We start from the raw sequence: 15082 nt of genomic DNA, 5'->3' as shown, positions 1-15082 counted from the left end.
TGGTAGGCTGAGGCAGGAGAATGGCGTAAACCGGGGAGGCGGAGCTTGCAGTGAGCTGAGATCCGGCCACAGAACTCCAGCCTGGACGACAGAGCGAGACTCCGTCTCAAAAAAAAAAAAAAAAAAAAAAAAGTAAATTACAATTAAATTCAGAAGGAATATATCCTTTATTAATGGACTTTCTGGTGGGGGATTTCTCTTAATAATAAACAATACACTGCTAGCTAAATTGAGGACTTTCTAGGGAATACCCTAGAGGGGAGATTTGCCCACAAAGTTACATGTACTATATGTGAACAATTTAACAGGAATATATAATAATATGCCTTTTTCTATTAAATAATGATAACAGAATTTACATTGTGAGTAGGTTGAAAGTAGTAAGAATCCGAGGTAACCTTCATATTACCATAATCAATAACATCATTCTTCATCTCTATGTTTTTATAAAGTTTTCAATGTGCTTCGACATTTTGTATTAAGAACAATAGTTGAGGTAAGTAAAGCACCTGTATATTTTATTGACAAAGACACTGAAGTTCGGAAATTTTGACCAATATACACCATTTCACAGGGTTCCAACTGCAGCATATAAGAAGGCCCATCCTATTCAGTTCTTGTCTAGAGCTATTTCTACTAAGCTTCTGAGAATCCTTGTAACTCGGTATCCAAGTATCTAGCACAATTAAGAGATACAGAGATACTTGCCATTTCTGGTTCTATTATGCTAAAGAGCTAACAACTACAGACGGGCTTCTCAAAGAGGCTTAATATTTCCTTATATTCTACAAAAAGCAAACATTTCTTTGGGCAACTGATTTCTTTGTACTTCATTTGCTCTTGTTTTAAATTTCTTAAGGTAGCAGTTGAAGTCTCCGATATGAAACTTTTTTCTTTTCTAGTACGTTTAATGCTATGAATTGCTTTTTAATAACTGATTTGCTATACCCCACAAATTTTGGTATTTCATTTTTATTCACTTCAAAGTATCTCCTACTTTTCCTTTTATTTTTTAACCCAAAGGTTTAGAAGTGTGTTTTAATTTCAAAGTATTTGGGGACTTTCCAATTATCCTTCTGTTATTGGCATCTACCACTCTGGCCACAGAATACACTCTGTAGGCATGAATCCTCTGAAATTTACTGCCTTGTTTTACAGACCAGAATATGCCATATCTGCATACACATTTAACATGTACTTGAAAACAATGTATATTCCTCTTTGGTTGGGTAGTCAATAAACACTGATTAGGTCAACTGGTTCACAGCAGTGTCTGAGCTATGTATGCCCTCACTTATTTTTTAATTATTCTATACATAACTGAGAGAGGGATGTAGAAATCTCCGACATTACACACTTGTTTATTTCTCATTATAATTCTATCAGTTTTTAGTATTTATTTTGAAACTCTTGTTTTAGATACATTTAGAATTTTTTTCTCTAGTGATAAAGTAACACCCTTTATCCTTGGTAATATTCTTTGCTCTGAAATCTACTTTAGAAGCTCCAGTGGTACAATCAGTTAGCAGGCAGTATTAATAAGAAATCTATTTTACTTGACAGAAATATAGTGGCTTTATCTTTCTTTTGATTAGTGTTAACGTATCTTTTTTCATCCTCTTACATTTGCATCTTTAAATATAAAGTGGGTTTCTTATAGAGAACACATTGATGGTTATTGTTTGTTTTTAATCCAGTCTGACAATCCAGGCCTCTTAATTGGGCTATTCAGACCATTACAGTTTACGTGATCACTGATAAGCTTGTGTTTAAATCTACCATCTTGCTGTTTGTTTTCTAATCATCTCATTTGGTTTTTGAATCCTTTTTTACTTTTTGCTTTTTTTTTTGATTGAAGATTTATTTATTATTATTATTTATTTTTTTGAGATGGAGTCCCGCTCTGTAGCCCAGGCTGGGGTGCACTGGTGCAATCTCGGCTCACTGCAACCTCCACCTCCAGGGTTCAAGCGATTCTCCTGTCTCAGCATCCCAAGTAACTGGGACTACAGGCTCATGCCACCATGCCCAGCTAATTTTTGTACATTTAGTAGAGACGGGGTTTCACCATGTTGGCCAGGATAGTCTCTATCTCCTAAGCTCATGATCTGCCCGCCTTGGCTTCCCAAAGTGCTGGGATTATAGGCATGAACCACCGCACCCGGCTGATTTTTTATTTTTTTACTTTTATCTATTCTTTTGGATTACCTCTAACTCCTTGTTGTATTTTGAAGTGGTGGCTGTGGGATGCACATTCTTTGCCTTGTCACAGTCCACCTTCATATAATACCTCTTTATATACAGGATAATAATCTTACAATATTATACATCCATGTCTCCCCACAAAGACTTTGTATTATTGCTTTTGTACATTGTACATTTACATGATATAAAACCCACAATATATTTCTTCCTTTTTTTTTTTTTCTTTTTTCCTTTGGGGACTCTACACATTTATATCAGGCCATGTGAAGTAGTCCACAACCTCACTGATGCTTTTTTCAAAATTTTCAGTATTCTTCATTTGCTTTTCATGTTGGAGAGTTTCTATCGCTATTCTATACTTTGACTTTATTGATTTTTTTCTTAGGCGGTGTCTAATTTATTTATTAAGTCAATTTTCTATATTAGACATTGAAATTTTGATTTCCAGAAGTTTGAATGTTTTCAGTGTTTCTACTTAACACGTTTCATCTTAACTCTTGAACCTACGGAATACAGTTTTAATGTTTCTCATATTTATATGGAATGGAAAGGTGTATCCACATGGAGCTTATTAAAAGTGCCAGTTATATAACTTTGCTTCCAGCCAAGATAGAGTAACAGAGAATGGATTTACTCTCTTTCCTGTAAAAACTATAATAACAGGCAAAATACGTGAAATGACAGTTTGTAAGATATTAGACCTAACGCAAAAAGAGTGATCCATGACAGATGGAGAAGTCACTAATATTCATCCATGTAGATATGTAAATATAAGATGCTCTTTCTAACCTGCTTTAATTTTGTGCATAATATATAACACTATAACTTTACACACATACATTTTGTGTCTGTGTGGGAGGGTGTGTGTGTACTTGTCACCCTCTGTAAGAATTTAAGGTCTGCAAGATCAGAGAGTTACTTTATTTACCATAACATCGTTACCTAGATGAGGTGTGGCACACAAATATTTGCTGAAAAAATGATCCTACAAACAATACTATTTTTAAATCAATGAACAATATCCCTTTAATGTGTCAAAATTTAACCATTTTTCTATTTCTAATTATTTTGACTAGTTGTTTACTATTATACTATTAAAGACTAAGATTAACAACTTAAATACAAATCTGTGTATCCTCATTTCCTCAAAAAAGAACTAAAAATGGAAATGTTTGGTTAAATCATATGTAAACTTCAAAGCTTTTTGAGATGTTCTATGAAACTGCTCTCTATTAAGTTGAATCTATTTAAACTATATTCAGTATTGTGTGAGAGTATCTTTTTGGGAGGGATTTTGATTCTATAATTAACTTTACTCAGGAAGTGTTTGGAAGAATCAGAGATAACAAAGCAATCACCTTCTACCTTTAATAATATGAATGCCTGCTAAGCCATTGAGAGCACAAACTAGCTGTCGATGTGCTTCTTCACATTCAGTTCCACATTTCTTCTGCAGAGATGTCAGCAGCTCTTCCATTGTCATGGTGCTAAAAGAAAAGGTAGACTGTTGAAAACCAGAAAGAAAATCCCAAGTGTTACTCCAGTGGGAGTGTTATATCACAAATGATCAAGAGTATGAGACTCTTGCAGTTTTTGTGATATCTCTAGCATTTCTTTTTTGCTTCCATTTTTACCATTATTTTTTCCCATGTAAGTACCTTTATTTGATCACATCATTCTTTAAATTTTTCCCATTTCAGTAAAGGTAGAATGAAACTAGAAAAATCTTCCTCAAGAACAAAGTACAACATGATATATTTAAACATTACAAATATTAAAATGTAAGACTGACTCTGAATCCCAGCACTGCAACTTAATTAGAAAACCTCTGAGCCTGAATATTTTTTTAATTAGTAAAAAATGAAGATCCTCAAAGGTTAAATGCCATTCCACCGAAAGGTTGTCTAACCTTAACCATTCACATATAAATTGTTTTTGGACTCTAACTGTACATAGTAATGTGTAAGCATACCTTTTGAAATTTACCATGTTCACTTCATAGTTTAGAAATCTGTAATTTTCATCATTTCCCTTATTTGTCTATAACCTGCTTAAAAGCAAAGACAAAATTGAATCCTCTTTCTATCTCTTATAGCCAAAGGCCAGTTCCTGAGTTGCAGTCTGATTCACAAAAACTTTCTGGGACAACAGAGTATTATGAACACAAATTTCTTAATGTTCTCAGAATGAATAATCAGAGAGATAGAAAACATTTAATGGTAATCTAATTCCTTGATGTGGGAACTATGAAATAAAGAGCAAAAGCCTTTCATATCTGGAGTACAGCCAAAACCCTAAATAACAAAATAATAATTTTTAAAAAACCTCAACAATAATCCTAATTTTAAAAGAAATGTTCAAGGCCAGGTGTGGTGGTTCACGCCTGTCATCCCAAAAGTTTGGGAGGGTGAGACAGGAGGACTGCTTGAGGCCAGGTATTCAGGATCAGCTCAGGCAACATAGCAAGGCCCTGTCTCTACAAAAACATAAAACAGGCCGGGCGTGGTGGCTCATGCCTGTAATCTCAGCACTTTGAGAGGCTGAGCGGGGTGGATTACCTGGAGGTCAGGAGTTCAAGACCAGCCTGACCAACATGATGAAACCCCACGTCTACTAAAATTACAAAATTAGCTGGGCGTGGTGGCACATGTCTGTAATCCCTGCTACTTGCAAGGGTGGGGCAGGAGAATCGCTGGAACCCAGGACGCGGAGATTGCAGTGAGCTGAGATTGTGCCACTGCACTCTAGCCTGGGCAACAAGAGTGAAACTCCATCTCAAAAAATAAAATAAAATAAAATAAAATAAAATAAAACAATTAGCTGGCTGTAGTAGTGTGTACTTGTAGTCTTAGCTACTTAGAGGCTGGGGCAGGAGGATCACTTGAGCCCAGGAATTTGAGGCTGCCACTGTGAGCTATGATCACATCACTGCACTCCAGCCTGGGAAAGAGAGTGAGACACTGTCTCAAAAAAAAAAAACCAAACCCACTGCAAAAGAGAAAAGCTGAAAACCATGAAAATAATTTTGATATAATTCTCTGTTGCAAATGAGGTTCCACACCAAAGAAAACCCTCCACACCATTAAAAATAACTGACAACTCAGTTACACGTCTCTGAATGCAACTATGGGCCAGAAATATTGTCTATTATGATATATCAACTGCAATATAAAAAAGTTGATAATAAAACCTTTTTTGGAGTGGCAAGAACTCCCCACGAACAGCCTGTGGGTGACAGCAGGCCTGTCTGAGCCTCAGCAATGGATACAGGATAGAGGTGACAGTCCTTCTGTCCAGGCTGCTGAGCTTCAGAGCCCAGTCAGAAATCTTCCTGAGTTTTACCACCGCATCCTGGCAGCACACCTCATGCTGACGGTGATAGAAATGCCTTTCCACTGGAGAAAAGTGGAGCCAGTGTATTTCTTCAGTTTGTGGTGGTATTTGGATCTGTAAAAGGAGCAGAAAAAAAAAAAAGATGTCACCTAAAAATTTAACTTTCTATCCCAGTTGTTTCTTTTCTCTTATAGTACCTGTATCAATAAAAACTTATTGTACTGACTTGGTCAATTACATCTTTCTTTGCAGACCTCCACAGTATCTTGGCAATAAAGCTGTAGAGATGCTGAGGATTCTTCTTGCAGTAAGGCCGATAGAGAAGTCGAACCCACCAGTGTTTGACACAGTAAGGTTCAATACCAAGAAAGACCACTAACCCAAAAAGATCTGAAAAGAAAAAAATAAAGTACATTGAGAATAACTCTATTACTTCATTACTAGTTTGCAGAAGCGTTTCTACAGACATTACATGCACATAGAACTTTCCATGAATTAAAATACAGGCTGTATAGGCTCTTAAATCTGAAATTCAATTCCAATTCCATTTATATTTATTGAGCATCTATTCTGCCCTAGGTTTTGTGCTAGGTGCTAAAATAATGTTAGGTTTATAGAATCATTCATTAAACAAAGCTTATACTTAATTCAAAAATCTGAAATTTCTATTAGAAGTTAAACCAAAAAATCACTCAACTGAATGTACTTGGTAAGACATACGTAAGAAATACCATGCTCTGAAACCAATAGACGCAAGATTTGCTGGATTGGAAAAAAGAATTTCTAATCACACAGATGACATGAAGAATATTCTCTGATGCAATATTCCTCATATCCTTTATCTAATAATTCTCCTAGAAAAGAAGGCTAAGAGAGTAATAAAAATATAGATAAGATTTACTTACACAGTGATATTCATAGCAACAATATGTAGAAAAATGACTCAAATAAATAAATTATGGTAATCCCATAAAATAGAACTATTTTTCTTTTCTGATTCAGCATGCCTTGTATTTGTTAGCTTTAGAGCATGGGACTTCTTGTATATCTCTTTACTGGGCACACTCAATTTTATATTCTATTCCCCTCCACCCGCCCACTTAGCATACCCTAAACAGTTTTCCATATATTTATCTGTAAGGAGTTAAGAAAAACTGCTTTGGATATGATGTTAAGTGGGAAAAAAAAAAGGAATATAAAATTGTGCAGGCAGAATAAGCTCAAATATATAAACATCTACATAGAAAAGATTTGATGTGGTTTTGTCTTCAAATGAAGACTATGAGTATAATTTTTTTAATTTTTTTTTTTTTTTTCTTGAGACAAAGTCTTGCTGTTGCCCAGGCTGGACTGCAGTGGCACCATCTTAGCTCACTGCAGCCTCAACCTCCTGGGCTCAGTGATCCTACCTCAGTCTCCCGAGTAGCTGAGATCATAGGTGTGTGCCACCATGCCTGGCTACTTTTTTTTATTTTCTGTAGAGACAGGGTTTCCCTATGCTGCCCAGACTGATCTCGAACTCCTGGGCTCAAGTTATCCTCCCACCTCAGCCTCCCAAAGTGCTGGAATTACAGGTGTGAGCCACTATGTACAGTTTGTAATTTTATTTATACTTTTATGTACAGTTCAAACTTTTCCACAATGGGCATATATTCTCTTCAGAAGCCATAAAATAATAATACAAATATCCTTCCCACACCTACAACACTTATTCTGAAGATGATCAACAAATCTTTAGATTGAATTAAGTTACCTTGATGGTTGCTGGGAGTTAGCAACATCTGAAAGAACCAATGCATCACTGCTATACAAAGGTTCACAGATTTATATTTTCAGCTCAAATCAATTCAATTGCTATATGCTACCTCTTCTTTGAGGTCCCAAAGCCATCTCAAACTCAACTTGCCGAAATCTCAAATTCATAATCTTTTTGCACACGTGCTTCTTTTTTTTTCTTTTTGAGAAAGAGTCTTGCTCTGTCGCCCAGGCTGGAGGGCAATGGTGCAATCTCGACTCCACTGCAACTTCCACCTCCCAGGTTCAAGGGATTCTCCTGCCTCAGTCTCCCGACTAGCTGGGATTATAGGCGCCCACCACCACGTCCAGCTAATTTTTATACTTTTAGTAGAGATGAGGCTTCCCCATGTTGGCCAGGCTGGTCTCGACCTCCTGATCTCAGATGATCCACCCGTCTCAGCCTCCCAAAGTGCTGGGATTACAAGTGTGAGCCACCGTGCCTGGCCCATGTTTCTTTTCTGGTAGTATTCACTGGGGAAACCAGTCACCATTCACGGATTTATGCAAGTCAGAAATCTTGGTATCTCCTGATCTGTCCCTGAGGCTTGTTAATTTTGCCTTATCCACTTTTTTCTGTACCTTTAGGACAAACCTAGGCCAAATTAAGTGTCAGCACCACTTGCCTAGATTACTTCTTATAGGCAATCAATTGATATCCTAACACCCACTCTTACCCTCTTCTAAACCACACTGCGACTTGAGTGATCTTTTGAAATACAAATGTAACCACAAAATGACCCCCAACCACTGTGTTTAAATTGTTTCAATAGCTCCTACTACTTTTAAGAAAAAAAACAAAATTCTTTAACATGGGGAATAACATCCTCCATGGATGGTCCCATCTCTACTCACCTAGTCTCTCCATCCACCATCATCTCCCTAGCTCTTTATGCTCTAGCCACACTATTTCTGCCACATGATCTATTTACATTAATATTTTCTGTTTCCGCTACAACAGAGGATTTTTCTTTCCTCTTTACCTGGCCCATGTTAATGTTTCAGATCACAGCTCAGTTGTCAGTTCCTTCTGCATCCCAATTGTATGATGTTACAGAATAAGATTTTTTTTTAATGACACCTGTTATAGTTAGAATTTTCCATTTTTTTCATTTGTGAAAGTTATCTCAATTGCAATTTTGATATTTATCTAAGTATGTAAGAAATATTTTAAGAAATATATGTTCTCCTCTAAGCTGTAAGCTCAATAGATCAGGGATTGTATGTACTTTTGCTTATCATCTGTTATGGTTTGAATATATCCCCCAAAAGTTCATGTGTTAGAAGCTTAAACTTCAATGAACAATGTTAGGCGGTGGGACCTAATAATATGTGACTCGTTCATGAGGGTGGAACCCTCATGAGTGGATTAATGTCATTATTGCGGGATTGGGTTAGTTACCTCAAGGGTTGGTTGTTACAAAGTGAGTCCAGCCCCTGATGCTTTTCTCTATCTTATGTACTCCCTTCCACCTTCCACCATGGGATGATCCTCGCCAGTTCCCAGTGTCATGCTCTTAGATGTCCCAGCCTCTAGAATTGTGAGTTAAATAGACTTCTCTTTTTTGTAGTTATCCAGTCTGTGGTTTCCTAACAGCAAAAATCTGACTAAGATTCTATCCTACCTCACAAAGAAATAAATGAAACACATAAATAATAATAAATGAAATAATAAATGCATCACAAAGCATTTGTTATTTTAAAGTCAACACTTTCAAAACACTAAAATACATAAATGACTACATAAATGGGAAAAAAAAACAACAAGCGCAGAAGTAGAAGCAACTATTATTCACTGAATATTTAATATTTGTTAGGTACTGTGCTAAATCCTTTGTATACTTCATCATAATTCACCTTTAAAACACGTTATTTTACAGATAAGAAAAATAAGGACTTAAATGTTTAAGGAATTTGTTTATGGACAAACAACTAGTAAGTCAGGATGTAAACCCTGGTTTTTATATTCCCCAAAGCCAATGATTTCTATATACAAATGAATACATTATGTAGACACACAGTGTAGGGGATGGAAAGTGTTAGGAAGCATTCTTCCATATTTGACACTCCAAGTAGATGACATTATTTCAGTCTGGCAATTTCTGAAGACATTTCTGGGTGTCAGAATTGTAGGAGTGCTACCAGCATCTAGTGGGTAGAAGCTAAACATCCTAAAACATCAGGACAGTTCCCAAAGAAGATGAATTATCTGGCCCCAAATGTCAATGTTGAGAAACCCTAGTTTAGCACAAAAAGAAAAGAAATGAGACTTCCATGTCCAAATACAACATAGTAAGTCATGAGTAGGCTAACATTCCTAGTGTGACAACTAGAAAAAAACCATTTAATTGCAAGAATCATAAAGATACCAGAGAGATATGGAGGCAAGGGGGAAAGACAAATTTCTAGAAAGTCTGGAAAAGCTCTTTTGGAGCTGACATGGAACATGAGGAAACTTGCCTTATTGTGCAAATATATTCATGGCTACACATACATGTCAAAACTTTTCAAATGTGGTATTTTAAATATTTAGTTATATTCTATGTCATTCATACCTCAATGAAGTTCAAAGATATAAATAAAATAAAGCTGTTTTTTAAAAAATTACTCAAGAATTTGTTGAACGGTGACAGGTGCTCAAAACACTTGCCAACATCTTATATCTCCAAAAAAACCTACCCAGGAACTAAGAAATTATTGCTCATATTCTCTCAATATTAAAATGAGAAAGAGTAACTCTGATAATCATGTACTCTTTTCTATATCCTCTCAGCTAACTTTTGAGCTGAGTAAGATCTTAGACCTTATTAATGCCTATTTACAATTTTGACAGTTTCCAAACATGAAAGGAGACCACTAAATGTGGTCCTTTACTGAACCTGATATGATTCTATAAATATGTATCTAAACGTAACATTTAAGTTATGCACATATTTAAATATATACTAGAAAATATTACTAGAAAACCTTTTCCTCCTAAAAATAATCATTGGAAAACACTGCTTTTAAAGGTCAAAGTAACAGATGCTGAGATTTCTGTTTTAGCAGAGTAAGTCATGCTGCTGAACACAAACATACAAAAACTTGGGTTTTCAGAAAGATAAGTTTTGAAGATGAGTATTTACTACAGAACTCCAAGTATGTTTAAATTTTGTAATTTAACTACACTTTAATAACAGCTTTTAGGGAAATACATAAAACAAGATTTAGTTAAACTTTTCATTTTAGATATTCACAACTTGAATAAAGGTTTTAGAAATGCAGTGTCTGTTCTACAGAAAAAGTGATATTGAATAAGATTAACGTAGAAGGATAATTTCAATGTATGTGTGGAGAGGAGGAAAAAACTAGACATAATCTAAATGTTGAAGAAAAGCAATGGTACAAGGAATAATGGTATATACATATAGTGTGACATTATAAGGCTATTAACAACTTCTATAATTACTAAAATTATGGCCCTAGTATTCATGGGTTCACACAATAAAAACTAGTCTCCATTTTCATAGACACAGTCAATTGAAATTAACTCCCTTTCTCTCTTTTTCTGCCTCTCCTCCTCCCTGCCTCTACCCTTTGTTTCTTTTTGGGTTAGTGTTTCTTTTTGGGTTAGATTCTTTCTGTTTTCTACCTATGACTTTGGAACTCTGATTTTAATTCAGACATATCTATGCTGTTTAGGCAGGTTCAGTAATTGTTCAACTTAAGGTAATGAGACCTCTTAATATATATCTGTCCTCATATACATAAACAGAAAAATCACCTGAGTCCCATTTAAAAAGATAAATGCTTAAAACTATTAGGAGTCAACTATAAAGACATGAATTATCACATCAATAAGGACTTCAGCAAAGGTTAAGCGTAACAATACTTTTCTCTCTAAAAAATGAAGCTTTCCAAATGCATGCAATATATCAGGAAACCATACATTACCCTCTAATCCTCTCTGTACTGGAGTGCCACTGATACACCACCGATTAATCCCGCTCAAACGCTGGGCCATTTCTGCAGCCTGATGAGAGAGAAAAATGAAATAAAAATAAAATCCAGAAAACCAGAGAAAGAACACAGAAGTCAGTCATACTCATGAGAAACAGCCCATTAAAAGCTACACTTCCGGTGAGATGTACCTGCTTTTATTTAACAGTTATCACACTTAATGTTGAATGTCATATTCAATGGACCATCTTCCAGTACAGTGGTTCTCATTAATGGGAAGCTGCCACGCAGTCCCCTAAAACAGAGGGGTAGTTCAAATACATACAGAATGAAAAAGCCCCCTGAATAACTGATCCATGTCCTACATCACTCTATCCTCCAGATACTAATAGATATGATTCATATATTCAGTTCCGGTTATAGACTGGCCAAAGACAAAAGAAAAAAGACATATGACATTCAAAGGCTGAATTAAAATTCTGTCTCTAAAGTAGTATTTTCTGCTACCATTTGGCCTCTGATTTAAAAGACTGTCAAAGTCAACTACGGTTCAAAGCTATCTGAGGCTACATGATGAGCTCCCAGTTAGCAGAAATGCTTATAGAAGTTCCTAAACACAGTTTACTTTGATTTGCATCATATATAAATTGACATCTTACTGAGAAATATATATTTCACATAGAGCCAAGATTCACAGAGTACAAAATTAATTTCAAAGGGTTATGTAGTTCAAAGCACAAGAGAAAAGCACCAGTAGTGTTTAATAACAAACTTGTGACCAATATCAGTACTACAGGTTAACTATGCTTAAACTATTAAACTACTCAAGTTCCCCTAATTCCATTTACCACTTCTTCCCCAGCCCTCAAAAGATTTTGCAGAAACTCTCACTTTTACTGCGGGACATTCAACCATCTGAGCTTCATCAAGGCAGATCCTCCACCACTCCACAGCTACTAGGGGGCTCGGGATAGCCATATAGCGCTTCTGGTTCCGTAGTCGACGCCCATCCTCACTATTGCTATGTGGGATATCGACATAATTTAATTCTGAACGAAGTACATCATAGGTGATAATAACTATATCCTGTTCTGCCAAAAAATGAGGTTGTAAAAAGCCATCTTTCTTCACTCCTTGATATACCTAGGAAATAATACAGGCAGTTACTGCAAAAAGGCTCACTAAAGGCAATGAAATATTCACTCATTTATACCTTTACTAAGTCCTCTCTATTTTCTTAGGAGCATTCATGCTATGAGACAGATCCCATATCTGTTTAGAGAAAGACATGTTCCAGTGTGGAAGACGAATTACATAATTGATGTGCAACAAACTGTAATAAATGTAAACATGACAGCATCACAGTGGAAAGACCAATTCTGTAGCGGAGAAGGTGAAATCACAGAGGAGTTAAAACCTGAGGTATATCTTAAAGGTTCTCATAGGTGGCAAAAAAAGAAAAGGGCTATATGTAGGTAAGAGGATGGAATCAATAGCATATGTGAAAGCACAATGGTATGAAAATGTAGAAAAATAAGAGCTATTATTTATGAAACATCTTTTATATTTCAGATACTGTGCTAAGCATTATCTCCAAACTTCAACAATAACTCTGTTGGTAGTTAACATTCCTATCCCACACATAAGAAAAATAAAGTGACTTGCTCAAAACTGATGGAACTAAGACTCAAAGCTTTGCCTACCCACACAGAACAGAGCTTCTTAACAGCAAAAATTGTTTTACTTATTACTGTATTCTCCATGCCTATGTAGAGTGGATGAAATATAAAAACCTTCAGTAACATTTGCATGGAAAGAAGGAAGAATGAAATTAGTGATGGGTATTAATATTAGGAAACAATAATATTACTATGTGCCCAGTACTTGATGAAATCATATAATCTTCACAAATGACTGGATACTATTTTTAAAACTCAGCACAGTTCCTGGCACATAATTTAAGTGGTCAATAAAGATTTGCTGTATAAGTAAACTCTTATTTTACAGCTGAGGTAACTGAAGCTTTAGAGGATGATTCTGGAGCTAAGAGATGGCAGGTCAGATAAGTAGCTCCTATACCACAGTGCTGCCTTTGGATTGCATTTCTCTCTGAAGACTATAAATGCTTATACCAAGATTTTTTCATTTACATACTCAAGAATTTTTAAAAAGTGTTCACATCTTTATATTCAGAATGCTTAAACTGCTGAAATTCTGATGTTAGAAAAGAAGAACACTGTACTGTTCTAGTTCTTAGTCTCAATTTTTTTCTTTAAGCTTTAACATTACTTTAAATCATTCAGTTAGTTTTGAGGATAAACAACAAAGAAACAAAGATTCGGAAACTATCATGAACAAGAAAAACTTCACATCTTCCTCTCCCTCTAGTCCAAGTGGCCTTACCAAGACTCGAAGAGATGATGACCTCACATGCCTGTTGATCTCATCCACCCACTGGTGACAGATGGAACTTGGAGAGATGATCAGAGTTGCTCTTGTTGACACTGGCTCCATTGCAACAAGGCAGTGGGGGCAATAAAAAGGCTTGATCTTCAGATTTTTCTCATCATAATTCACGCACTTTGCATGCTGCCACAGGTGACACTTCAGGCACTGAACACGAGGCTTACGATCTATCTGATCAAGTTCACCACATATGCACTCAAAGCGATAATCAGAGGTGTTAAAGGGACTCATGGTATTAGAAGGTGGCACATCACTAACATCAGGATTTAGAGATTCAGCACAGTCCTCTGTTTCATTTTCTTGGTTGAATTCAGAGATACATGTACTTTTAGACATAGCAACATCAGTTATTCCGGAGTTGCTAGTAGCTGGACAGAGACCTTGTGAATGGGGATTGATAAATGGTTGACTTTTTCCCTTTTTTGTGGATGGAATAGGCTTTTTCCTCAATTTACTACGATTTCTCCTGGCCTTATAATAATAATAGTAAGGATCGTCATCATCATCAGAGGTGTTTGATGGCAAGTATTCAGAATCTGTGTCCTTGTTCCCTGATTTTCTAGATTCTTTCTGAATTTTCCTTGGACTCCCTACTGCCTATGAAAAAAATATTTAATTAATTGATTTCAACATAGTTGCACTTCTGAAATTAAACGCCTGACTTTATGTAAGTACTTCATATAAAAATCTAGCAGCCAGTCTTTGCTACCCTTTTCCCTGAGGAGAATCACTCCTGATAAGTGGCTTCCAATCTGCCCTCTGTAAGGACCCTCACTTTATCGCAAAAGAAAAGGAAGGCTCTACAAGTATAAGATTTGAAGAGACAAAAAATTAGGAAGATAAAGGAAGCTACTGATATTTTGTTATTAACATACTATGATTTAGTCTGCCTAAATCAATACAAGACTAGTACTTTCAAGTACATAAATACACAAATTGGGGCAACTACAAAAATACCAAGTACTAACATATTGCATCCAAAGAAAGTAAAAGATAATCCACTGATTACTGCAATTAGCACATTGATTCCTTCTTTCCTTCCCTTTTCTACATGTGTCCTCTCTTATAATTACTTATTAAATGCCAATTCTGTGCCAGTAGTTGTGTTAGATGCTAGGGACACAAATATGAACAATATTTGGCCCCTGGTCTCAAAGGGGTCTACTGGAAAAGTGAGAACAGTAAAAAGTAAAATGATGCTATAGGAATACCTAAGAGGGTTGTACAACATAGTGGGAGCATGATAGGCAGGTAGGTAACAGGGACAGCTTCCTCCAAGTGATATCAGGGCTGAGGTCGAACAGCGGAGTTAAGACACAACATGTATTCAATGGGAAATTTTCTC

The 15082-nt window shown here is 35.9% G+C and overlaps 1 protein-coding gene across 6 annotated transcripts in view; it reads right to left on the bottom strand.

The window, feature by feature from the left end:
- SHPRH (SNF2 histone linker PHD RING helicase) overlaps positions 1-15082 on the bottom strand; it is a 97488-nt gene that overhangs the window by 49766 nt on the left and 32640 nt on the right. For all 6 annotated transcript variants that reach the window (XM_050787324.1, XM_050787321.1, XM_050787322.1 and 3 more), the window contains 6 exons: positions 13675-14334; positions 12163-12414; positions 11266-11344; positions 5765-5928; positions 5396-5652; positions 3571-3692 (listed from right to left, as the gene is read on the bottom strand). In XM_050787324.1, the coding sequence (XP_050643281.1) occupies positions 3571-3692; positions 5396-5652; positions 5765-5928; positions 11266-11344; positions 12163-12414; positions 13675-14334 (1534 nt within the window). The remainder of the gene's footprint in view (positions 1-3570; positions 3693-5395; positions 5653-5764; positions 5929-11265; positions 11345-12162; positions 12415-13674; positions 14335-15082) is intronic.

This window comes from Macaca thibetana, chromosome 4 (genome assembly GCF_024542745.1).
Source record: "Macaca thibetana thibetana isolate TM-01 chromosome 4, ASM2454274v1, whole genome shotgun sequence".
In the NCBI taxonomy this organism is placed as follows: Eukaryota; Metazoa; Chordata; class Mammalia; order Primates; family Cercopithecidae; genus Macaca; species Macaca thibetana.
This window is presented reverse-complemented; position numbering and strand designations above follow the sequence as displayed.